The following is a 13,015-nucleotide window of genomic DNA, read 5'->3' on the forward strand; positions in this document are numbered from 1 at the left end:
ACTAAAATTCATCTCTGAATCAATTAATTTAAATAATTTTCTAAAAGTTCTTCTAGAATTCAATAATTTAAATACAAAAACTCAATTTTTATAATAATTGTAACTCTCCATAGTTTTTTCTTAAGTTATTTTAAAATAATTTATGAAAGATAATAGTTTTTCAATTTTGAAAAATTTCCAAACAATTAAAATTTAGTAAAATCTTTAAAAAATAATTGAATTTTTGAAAAATATAAATAAAAATGACCAAATTTTTGAAGAATTTTAATTATAAACGGGACCGTGATTTCTCAAAAATTTTAATAAGTCGAAAAAGTAAATTTTCATTAAATTTTATTTACATTGTTCCAAGATAGTAATTGAATCTTAAAAAATTATTATAAAACACTTCTAATAATTAGTTTTTAAAAATATTTTAATAGAACTTTTCGAAAATAATTGAATTTCTTAGAAGAATTTTTGTATAATGTAAAAAAACTAATTAATTTTTTGATGAATTTTAATTAAAAATTTTGAACATAATTGTTTTCTCCAAAATGTTAAAAATAATTTTAAAATGTTATTATTTTTGTATGTATTTGAATTTTTGGAAATATGTAATTGAAAATACTGAAAATATTGAATTTTAAAAAATTAGAAACTAATTTTCATTAATTTTCATTTTTAAATTTACCTTTAAAAATTTTTCATGAAAATTTTTGATATTTCAATTCTTTTCAAAATTTACAATTAAAATTCTTCAAAAAATTTATTTTGAAAAATTGCAAATAAATACTTGAAAGAAATTAATTATTTTCAATTAAATTTTACAAAATTTCAACAATTTATTTATTGAATGTTTCTTAAAATTCAATTTTTAATTTAATCGTTATCAACAAATTTTTAAATAATTGAATTCTATCAACGAATTTTAATAAAATTTTTAAGAATAATTACATTTTTCGAGAAATTTGATTAAAATTGTATTAAAAATAATTGAAATTATGCGATGAGTTTTATTATTTGTAAAAGTAATTGAATCCCTAAGAAGAATTTCATTACTTTTGAACAATATTTAATTTTTGCGAAGAATATTTTTACACTTGAAAATAATTGAATTTCTGTAATAATTTGTAACTTTTCCAAAATTGAAATTTTTTTTTTGTGTTTTTAACTAAACATCTTCTACAAATCGATTATTTTTAATAATTTTTGAAAAAGTTCTTTCATAATTTTCAAATTCATTTGTTTACAATTCAATTTTACAAAATTTCAATATTAATAAATTTTTCAATTAAATATTATAGGATTAGAAAATAAAAACTTTAAATAATTTCAAAAAAGTCAGCAATTAAAGTTTCTCAAAAAAAATAAATTCCACAGAATTTTTAGTTAAAAGTATGATAAATTAAAATTATCAAAGATTTTAATTTGAACCTTTTCAAAATTTAATTATTTCTAAAAATTTACACGTTCGAATGCTTTTAATATTCAATTATAATCTAAAATTTTAACTGAAATCCATTTTTAAATCAATGTTTATGAGAAAATTCTACTAGAATTCAATTATTTAAATAAAAAAAAACATTTATTTATTGCATTTTTCTTAAAATTGAATTCTTATAAAGAATTTTATCAATAAATTTTTAACTTATTGAATTCTTTTGACGAATTTTAATAAAATTTTTAAGCATTTTTTCGAGGAATTCGATTAAAATTGTAATTAAAAATAATTGTAATTCTGCAATGAGTTTTATTATTTACGAAAATAATGGAATCCTCGTAAAAAATTCATTATTTATGAAAATAATTGAATGATTGCGAAGAAATTTATAAAAAAAAATTTGTAAATAATGAAATTCCTGTGAAATTTTTATTATTTTTTGAATTTTTTTTAAATAATTGAATTCATTTGGAAAATTTTATTAAGATCTAGATATTAAAAAATCATTGAACTGGGGAAAATTTTTGAAAATAATTGAATTTCGGAGAAGAATTTAATTATTTTTAAAGTTAATTGAAATTTTATTAAAAATTTTGAAAATAATTGAATTTCGAAGAAGAATTTAATTATACCTAAAGCTAATTGAAATTTTATTAAAAATTTGAAAAATAATTGAATTTCGGAGAAGAATTTTATTATTTCTATAAAATAATTGAAATTTTGACAAGAATTTAAAAAAAATTTTGAAAATAATTGAATTTCTGCGAAGAATTTTATTACTTTTGAAAATAATTGAATTTCTCCAATCATTTGTAAATTCTTTAAAATTCTCCAAATTACATCGTATAATTTATGAACTTTTCATATTTTTTGAATCAAATTACGGATTTTTTAAAAAAAAAAAAGGACTTTTACGGACTTTATGCAAATTTTCAGACTTTTACGGGATTTACGGACCTAGTTCAAGCCCTGCAAATAGTTACTAGTAGTAAAAATAGTAATCACTAAAATATAAAGTTAAAAATGAAAACTTCAATTATGGAAAAAATGTTTTATTCGGACGATGTCGAAAATAAGAAAAATTTTACAAATTTTATATAATTATTCGATACCAAGCTTACATCTACGTAGAAAATTGAAAACATTAAAAAGTAACACATTTATTTTTACTCGACAATCACAATTTTTATTGGATGTAGATTTAAAAAAAAGAAACTAGGCAAAAAATATATTATGACTATTATTTTTACCTAAAATGAAGAATTGAAAAAATAGTTTTTTTTTTAATTTAGAGGCCATCGTATTTTTTTTTCGTAAATAATTTATCAAGACGGCACATAATAAAATTTCGAATTATTTTATGTGCCGAGACGTCAAAAAAAAGGGGGGAGAAAAAAATAAGCTCTCAACACATTTTTATAAATTAAAAATTAATTCGAAAAAAATTATTTTTAAAACAAAGAAAAAAGTAATAATTTTGATGGCAACAATAATTGCTTTTCAATAAATTGGAATTCATTAGCTAGAGAAAATTTACAAAAAAAAGTGAGTTTTTTTTTTGAAAAAAGGGGGTACTCACGATTTTTTTTTTTTCTTTTAAATATTGAGGAAATGAATTTTTTTTCTCGAAGACTATCAAGCACCGGGCTCAAGTTCACTGGCTGGCGTGTCTGGCTCCTCGTCGTTATAAATATTTTCAGCCATCTGCCAGACTTGCATTATGTTATCCTCAGAGACGGAGCAAATGACCCATGGCTCGTTTGGATTCCAGGAGAAGTCGCTAATCTTCGCTGTATGTCCGCCATGAATAAACTGCAAATAAAATTTCAAGAAGAATTATTTTCAATTTAAGTTATTAAACCTTTTTTCTTAATTCAGGGTCACCACAAAAAATTAATGTTGTTTTTTCCTTGATTTCGAGATCAAAATTTTTACTTTTTCCCTGACATCAAATAATATTCTGATTCACTCTTATAATTATTGGATAATAAAAAAAATGTTCTATACTTTTATTTGCGAATTCCTCTAAAAGTAAAATTATTCGAAAGCATCAGAAACATCATTTTTAAATAAATATTTAATCATTATTATTTTTTATTATTTTCCATAGAAATTAAAATTCTTTGAAAGATTCAAATTTAAACTTTTTTGAACTTCAACAACTTATAAGAATATTTAACATAAAACATAAAGAAATTTATAACTTCGAGTCGAAGACTCAAAGTGATCAACTTCTTCATATTTTATAATAATTAAAGTTTACCGAGTGATAAAATCATTATTTTATATTATAAGAATATTATTACAGTAATTTCTGAAAAATTATTTTTACCATTTCAATTGAATTAATCAATTTTCTACCATTTTTAACTAAAATTCTTCTTTAAATCAATTATTTTTAATAATTTTTGCAAAAGTTCGTTGAGAATTTTTCAATCCCTTTGTTTGCAATTCAATTTTATGAAATTTCATCGATTATTCAAAAATTCTTCAATTGTATATTAAAAAATGAAAACTTGAAATAATTCAAAACAAAAATTAAATCTACAGAATTTTTAGTTAAAAGTATAAAAAATTCAAATTTTAAAAGATTTTAAATTGATTGATTAAATTGATTTTAAATAAAAAAGTAAATAATATATTGAATAATTGAATATTTCTTGAAATTGAAGTCTCATAAATCAAATTTTTAAATAATTGAATTCTTTTGACAACATTGTATTAAAAATATGTGAATTCTTATAAAGAATTTTACCAAAATTTTTAAAATAATAAACTTTTTGCGAAGAATTTTATAAAAAGTATTTAAAATAATTAAATTCTTATGAAGAATTTTATTTATAAAAAAAATAATTCAATTCTCATATAAAAAATTTTAGTAAATTTCTGAAATTGAATTTCTGAGAAGAATTTTTTTAAAATTCTTTAAAATAATTAAATTCTTGAGAAAAATTTTATAAATTATGAAAATAATTGAAATCTCGCTAAGAATTTTTATTAAAATCTTTTCGAGGAATTTCATTAAAATATTTAAAATAATTAAATTCCTGCGAAAAATTTTATTTATAAAAAAATAATCCAATTCTCATAAATAATATTATCAAATTTTTCAAATAATTGAATTTCTGCGAAAAATGTTGTTAATTATGAAAATAATTGAAATCTTGCAAAGACTTTTTATTATTTGAAAATAATTCAATTTTTTTGAGGAATTTAATTAAAATTTTATTGAAAATATTTCAATTCTCATAAAAAATGTAATCAAAATTAATTGAAATGATTTACCACAAAAATAACAAAATTATTGAATAATTGAATGTTTCTTGAAATCGAATTCTCATTAATATGAAAATAATTAAATTTCTACAAAGAATTTTATTAAATTTCTTTAAAATAATTAAATACCTGCAAAAAACTTTATAAATTATGAAATTAAAATCTTGCTGAGAATTTTTATTGAAATTATTGATAATACATATAATTAAATTTCTTTGAGGAATTTAATTAAAAATTTATTTAAAATATTTCAGTTCCTCATAAAAAATGTAATAAAAATTAATTGAAATGATTTAAATACAAAAAATAGATAAATTATTGAATAATTTAATGCTTTTTGAATTTCAATTCTCATAAAGAATTTCATCAACAAATTTTCAAATAATTGAATTCTTTTCACAGATTTTAATAAAATTTTTAAGAATAATTACATTTTTCGAGGAATTCGATTAAAATTGTATCTAATAAAAATAATTGAAATTTTGCAATGAATTTTATTATTTATGAAAATAATTTAATTCCTAAATAGAATTTTATTTATGAAAATAATTTGAATTCCTGTAAAAAATCTTATTATATTTATTTATAATTGAATCATTGCGAAGAAATTTATGAAAAATTGTAAATATAATTGAATTCCTATGAAATTTTTATTATTTATGAGAATAATTAAATATTTGCGTAGAATTTTATAAACATTTTTTTTAAATAACTGAATTCTTTTGTAAAATTTTATTCAAATAGTAGATATTGCAAGTCATTGAATTGAGGTCAATTTTTGAAATTAATTGAAATTTTGCCAAGAATTTTAATAAAATAATTAAATTTCGGAGAAGAAAATAATGTATTATTTCTAACGATAATTTAAATTTTGACGAGAATTTTTAAAAATTCTTGAATATAATTGAATTTCTGTGAAGTATTTTAGTACGTTTGAAAATAATTGAATTTCTGCAATCAATTATACTTTCTTCAAAATTAAATTTTTTTTTTAGTATTTGTAACTAAAATTATTCATTAAATAATTTCCAGGTAATAATTTTATGATAGTTTTTGAAGAATTAAGTTATTTAAAAAGAAATTATTGTCCAAAATAGAAAAATTTAAGGTTTTGTAATATAATTGGTGGTAATTTCATAGTTTATGAGGCAAACAAAAAAGTCACCAAAATTTGGAATTTTCTTTTTAATTCTAAAAATTTAATTTTTTTCAGTACTTTCAATAAAAATCTCTGACTTTTCCCTGAATTCCCTAACTTCTCTGACCTGTGGTAGCTCTGTAATTTTAATTACAATTTTAATGCAAATTATAATTTTTAATTTGAAAGCAAATTGTAATATTTACAATATTTGTAAATTTGCAATATCTGTAGTAATATTCGTAAAACACTCACGAGTAATTCAGGTGGACCGTCTTCAGCATCTTCGCTAGATTGTTCTTCGCCAATCTTGCTAAGATCCCAGACATGCAAACGTCTATCGGTGCCACTGCTCGCCAAAATGGTTTCATTATGCGGTGACCATTGAACTTGGAAAATTTCGTCCTTATGCGACTCGAATGAATGTAATTTTAATTTTAAATTTCTCAAATCCCACAGAGCCACTGTTTTGTCAGCGCTTCCAGTTGCCAAGATAAATTCCGAATATGGATTAAAACTCAAGCAATTAACCTCCGCGGTGTGTGCGTCAACTGTGTGGCTCGGTTTACTAACGTTGTTGCATCTATTGAAAAAAACAAATTATTATCATTAAAATTAACTATTTTTTGAAATACATACTTTTCAAAAAAAATTATTAATTCATTACTAACAACATAATAATCTTTTTCCACCTTTGATATTAAAAGAATTTATTTTAAAAAATAATGAAAAAATGAATATTAACCTGGTGTCCCAAATCATCAGCTTTTGATCATCAGCAACCGATCCAAAGAGAGATTCGTGCAAAAGATGCCAGGCGACATCCTCAACGACTGCGGTGTGTCCGGTAAAAATAGTTTTAGCATCAATAACTCGATTCTCTTTTGGAGTTGCGTTAATGTCCCATAAGCAAATGGTGTGGTCGTCAGATGCACTCAACAAATAACCATTAAGATTCGGATTCCAAGAAAGTCCATAACCCTCTTTTTGATGTCCCCGCAACCTATTTGAAAATAAAATAGAATTCAGTGTTCATTTCCGAAAAGGACAATTCAAATATTCATATTTTTGTTTCCTAATTCTTTTTTTTTTGATAATTTTTCCTATTAATGTTTTGGATTTAAAAATTAATGAAATTCTAATTTAATGGTTGGAAGATTAAAAAATAGCAAAAATTAATTAAACAAAAACGGTTTTAAATTAAAAATATTTCTTTTACAATTTTTAAACTTTAATCTTATGAAAAGTTTTATCAAAATAAAAAAAAATTTCTGCAAAGAATGTTCTTATAATAAACATTCTTTTTTTGATAATAATTGAATTCTTTAGAGAAATTTTATTACAATTTTTTAAAAATAATTGAATTCTTTCGAAAAATGTTATTAATCGAAAAAATCGAATTATTTTCAGGAATTTAATTACAATTGTATTCAAAATATTTCAATTCTCATTAAAAATATAATCAAAAATTTTCAAAATAATAAAATTTTTGCGCAGAATTTTATTATTTAAAAAAAAGAAGTACATTTTTCCAAAGTATTTAATTAATTTTTTTTTTAACGAATTTTATTAGAATTTTTCTAAATAATAAAATTTTTACGAAGAATTTTATTAATTATGAAAACAATTCAATTCTCATAAATATTTTTATTAAAATTTTTCCAAGTAATTGAATTTCTGCGAATAATTTCATTAAAATTCATAAAATAATTAAACTCCTGCGAAAAATTTTGTAAATTATGAAAATAATTGAAATCTTGCTATGAATGTAATTGAAATTTTCGAAATTAATTGAATTTTTTCCAGGAATTTAATTAAAATTGTATAGAAATTATTACAATTCTGATAAAGAATTTAATCAAAATTTTTCAAAATAATCGAATTTTTGGGAAGAATTTTATTATTTAGAAAAAGAATTAAATTTTTACAAAGTATTTCATTAAATTTTTTTATCAAGAATTTTATTAAAATTCTTTAAAATAATCAAATTTTTCAAACTAATTAAATTCCTGCGAAGAATTTTATTAATTATAAAAATAATTCAATTCTTATAAATAATTTTATTAAAATTTTTCTAATTAAATTTTTTCTTCTAAATTTTATTATTTAGAAAAGTTATTAAAGTTTTTCAAAGTATTTAATAATTTAAATTGTATTTTATAAAGAATTTTATTGAAATTTTTCAAAATAATAAAGTTTTTTCGAAGAATTTTATTAAAATTCTTTAAAAATTATGAAAATAATTCAATTCTCATAAATAATTTTATTAAAATTTTTCTAAGTAATTGAATTTCTGCAAAGAATTTTATTAAAATAATTGAATTCTTGCGGAAAATTTTGTAAATTATGAAAATAATCGAAAATTTTGCTAAGAATTTTTATTAAAATTTTCGAAAATAATTTAAATTTTCTCAGGAATTAAAATTGTACTGAAAATATTTTAATTCTCTCGTAAAGAATTTAATCGAAATTTTAATAATAATTGAATTCTTGTGAAGAATTTTATCAAATTTTTAATAAGAATTTTATTGAAGTTTTTGAAAACAATAAATAATAAGAATAATATTTAATTAGTAAATTAGTTATTTTAAACAAATTTTCTTGAATTATTTAGTAAACAAATAGAAATAATAAATAAATAACTGAAAGTAATTCAAATATTTCCGATTACAAAATAACTGTACTATTTATTTATATATTTATACTAGTATTTATCTATTTCAAATTTTCGAATTCTATTTTCCTTTATTTTCATTGTAGTGACGAAATCTGAAATACTCGATAATTTGATATAAACATTCGTCAAAGACAAATACAATAGAAAGAAAAAAGCGAATGTAAATAATGTGAATTGAATTTTAGTAAATAATAAATAGACTCGATTTTATAAGCGAAGCGTATCGTTTTTAATTTATACTTCAAATAAATTCAAAATTAATTTATAATTATCATCATTATAATTATTTTCATTTAAATAAAAATTTTAATTTCATTCAATTTTTATGTAAATCAAAATTTTACTTTAATTAAATTTTCATGTTAATCAAAATTTTACTTTAATTTAATTTTCATGTAAATCAAAATTTTACTTTAATGCAATTTTCATGTAAATCATGATTTTACTTTAATTCAATTTTCATTTAAATCCAAATTTTAATTTAATTACAAATTTCAATACATATACCCAAGAAACGAATAATTAAAGAGAAAATTGATAATTTTTTATAGAAATTATTTCCCTTACCTAAGATCCGGATGACATTCGCCATTGGGATCAGGTTTGCTGGGATGTTTCGTATAATCGAAGACGAGAACATCACTTGATGGAGTTTTAGTTGCGATGACGCAAGGATTTTGTGGCATGTATCGCGCCCTATTCACTTCGCCCTCATGATTAATCTTGATTTCAATTTCAATTTTCCCACTAACCGATCCAAAGCCACCGAATTCACCTTTTTCATTGTCATAATGCGAGGCATCAAATTGAGCGTCCTCATTTGGTAATTGAACACTCGCAATTAAAAGATGATTCTGTTCGTCCGATGTATGAGTACCAAGAATTAGTCGATGCACCGAATAATCTTTACCTTCAGGCCTTGTAACATCAGGTAACCATTGAGCAGTCAACGATGGCCATTCCAATGCATGGGTCATCACCAAATCGTACAAAAACGGTGTATTCTTTTTCCATATTTTATATTCTTCGTTAATAACACGTTCCTCAACAGCGTCGTCAAATGTTTCTACAAATACGAAAGAATAATTTTTTTATCATTATAACAAAATTGGTCGATTATCATTTCAGTAATTAATTCATTAATTAAGAAAATTCATTTTTAATCGACTTTTTTTATTCGATTTTAATCAGAGTTGCCACAAAAATTTACTTTTATTTTTCTCTGACTTTTCCCTGATTTCCAGAAAAAATTTTCACTTTTTCTCTAAAGAATATTCTGCGATTCACTCTAAAAATTATTAGATACTCAAAAAAAATGTTCTATTACATTTATTTACCAATTTCTCTAACTGTAAAATTATTCAAAAATAGTAAATAACTTCTTTTTTAAAAAAATATTTAATCATTATTATTTTTCCATGAGAATTAAGATTTTCAAAACATTTAAATTCAAATCTTTTTTAAATTCAACAATTTATGAGAATATTATTATAAAACATGAAGAAAGTGATGATCATCACTTTCTTCATGTTTTATAATAATTAATGATGACCGAGTCATAATATAATTATTTTCTATATTGAGAAATATTTTTACTGTAAATTCTTTAAAATTATTTTCATTATTTCAATTCAATTATTATTTTCTAGAATTTTTAACTAAAATTCTTCTTTAAATCAATTATTTACAATCATTTTTTTTTAAAAAATAAGAGAATTTTCAAATGTATTTGTTTAGAAATCAATTTTACGAAATTTCATCAATTATTCGGAAATTCTTCCATTAATATATATTTGAAAATAAAAACTTGGAATAATTTCAATTAAACTTTTTGAAAAAAATTAATTCTACAGAATTGTTTAGTTAAAAATATGAAAAATTCAGATTTTCAAAGATTACAATTTCAGACTTTTTCAAAATTCAATTACTTCTAAAAATTCACGCTATGATGCTTTTAATATTCAATTATTATGTAAAATTTTAACTGAAATTTACTTTTAAATCAATTTCTATTAGAAAATTCTACGAGAATTCAATTATTTAAATACAAAAATAAATAATTTATATTGAATAATCGAATGTTTCTTAATATTAAATTCTCATAATGAATGTTATCAACAAATTTTTAAATAGTTAAATTCTTTCGACAAATTTAAATAAAATTCAAAAAAATAATTACATTTTTCGAGGTAATCGATTAAAATTGTAGTAAAAATAATTGAAATTCTGCGATGAGTTTGATTATTTATGAAAATAATGGAATTATTTGCGAAGAAATTTTAAATTAAATTGAAATCTTGCTGAGAATATTTATTAAAATTTTTGAAAATACATAATTAAATTTCTTCGGGGAACTTAATTAAAAATTTATTGAAAATATTTCAATTTTACTTCTCATAAAAAATGTAATCAAAATTAACTGAAATGATTTAAATACAAAAACAGATAAATTATTGAATAATTGAATGTTTCTTGATTTCGAATTCTTATAAAGAATTTTAGCAACAAATTTTCAAATAATTGAATTCTTTTCACAGATTTCAATAAAAATTTTTAAGAATAATTACATTTTTCGAGAAATTTGATTAAAATTGTATCGAAATAAAAGTATTGGAAATTCTGCAATGTGTTTTATTATTTATGAAAATAATTTGAAATCCTGTAAAAAAATCTTATTATATTTATTTATAATTGAATCATTGCGAAATTTATAAAACAAACTTGTAAATAATTGAATTATTGCGAATAAATTTTTTAAAAATTTGTAAATAATAGAATTTTGGTGAAATTATTTTATTATTTATGAAAATATTTAAACGTTTGCGTAGAATTTGAATAAAAATTTTTCTAAATAATTAAATTCTTTTGGAAAAATTTATTAAAATAGATATTGAATATCATTGAATTTCAGAAATTTTTCGCAAATAATTGAAATTTTGCGAAAAATTTTATTAAAATTGAAATTTATATTTGAAAATAATTGAAATTTTGATGAGAATTTCTATAAATTTTTTAATATAATTGAATTTCTGCAAAAAATTAATAATATCTTTATTTTTAATAATTAATTAAATATATATTTTAAAAAATTTAACTAATTTCCAAATAATTTAAATTTTGAAAATTTTTGCAAATATTTAAGTTCTTTAGAATTTCTAATAAAATTCATTCAAAATTGAAATTTTATAAAATTTGAAATTGAAATATTTTTTCATCTATTTATGAAAATTGTAAACGCAACTATTTTAAAATTTAATTAATTTTAAAATGTATAAATAAAATTATTCGATAAATAATTTCTAAGTTATAATTTTATGATAGTTCTTCAAGAATTAAGTTAAAAAAGGAAATTATTGTCAGAAATGGAAAAAATTGAAGGTTTTGTATCAGAATTTTTGTTTTTTCTAGAAAAAACTATTAATAATAATATTTTAATTATTTGAATGTTAATTAATTATTTTTCTAAAGGTCTGCATTCTGTTGAATGAACCACAATATAATTTATAAAATTCTTTACGATATTTATATTATTTAAATCATTAACATAAAAAGACCTGTTTATATTATGTTGTGGTGTTAATAATCTAAATCAAAAATAAAACTCACTGAATTCTATAACATTGAGTCTAAATTTTATAATTACACTTTGAAAAAGATTTCAATAAAAGAAAAACTTGTTTATCTTTGAATAGAAAAAGGTGAAAAAGGGGACAAATCGTCAAAAAAGGTGATAAAATTGAAATAAGGGGACAAAAGGGGAAAAGGAGACCAATTGTGATGCCTGCATAGTTATAAATTCGTTAAATTATTTCATGGATTTTTATATTTTGCTCAATTTTAAAAACTAACGTTAAGAATTAAGAAAATAAATGATTGTTGAAAGAATACTAAATTAATAGCGATAGAGGAAATTATACTATTGTTGGGGAATTTAAATGGAAAACGTGGTTAGAAATGTCGAATAAAAAAAAGTTTATTAAAAAAATAAGAGTTTGAATTAAAATGAAACATTCGAATTACTAAAATTAGTATTTCCTCACTTTGATGGGTGGTCTAATCAATAAAATAAACGACTAATGGATAATTAAAGGACAAAGGAAGCTGCATTGTTTATTATCATGGGCAAAACCGACGCGTGTAATAGAATATTCAAACACGAGTTATTGAGATCTAATATTGAATTACTTATAGTTAAATAATGATATTTACCTCCGTCTTTATCACCCATTTGTCTTTTTCTTGATTACAAGCTTCTAAAGTAGTTAATAATCGGCTGTCGAATAGATTCTGCCCGCCAAAAAGAAATTCTGAAGCCAAGAACCGTCAGACCGGCGTCGCGGCGCATTTACAATGAAATAAAGGCGCATTCACACGATAACGATAGAACTTCTCTTTTCTCAATTTTGTCCACTTTTCAACTAATGGTATCAAACTTGTCCAGATTTAAAAGTTCTTTTTTTAATTTTAAAAAAGTAACTTTCTTTCTAAAATAATTATTAAT

General features: G+C 20.4%; 1 protein-coding gene across 1 annotated transcript; it reads right to left on the bottom strand.

The window, feature by feature from the left end:
- Positions 1-2,459: 2,459 nt before the first annotated feature.
- LOC122507963 (chromatin assembly factor 1 p55 subunit) lies at positions 2,460-12,862 on the bottom strand. Its single transcript, XM_043620988.1, has 5 exons — positions 12,724-12,862; positions 9,082-9,580; positions 6,583-6,840; positions 6,093-6,420; positions 2,460-3,235 (listed from the first exon to the last, which is right to left on the bottom strand). Exons 1-5 carry the CDS (start codon positions 12,740-12,742, stop codon positions 3,059-3,061), a joined length of 1,281 nt encoding a protein of 426 aa, XP_043476923.1. The 5' UTR covers positions 12,743-12,862; the 3' UTR covers positions 2,460-3,058.
- Positions 12,863-13,015: the final 153 nt, after the last annotated feature.

Source organism: Leptopilina heterotoma, unplaced genomic scaffold, assembly GCF_015476425.1.
Source record: "Leptopilina heterotoma isolate Lh14 unplaced genomic scaffold, ASM1547642v1 Lhet_52, whole genome shotgun sequence".
Classification (NCBI taxonomy): domain Eukaryota; kingdom Metazoa; phylum Arthropoda; class Insecta; order Hymenoptera; family Figitidae; genus Leptopilina; species Leptopilina heterotoma.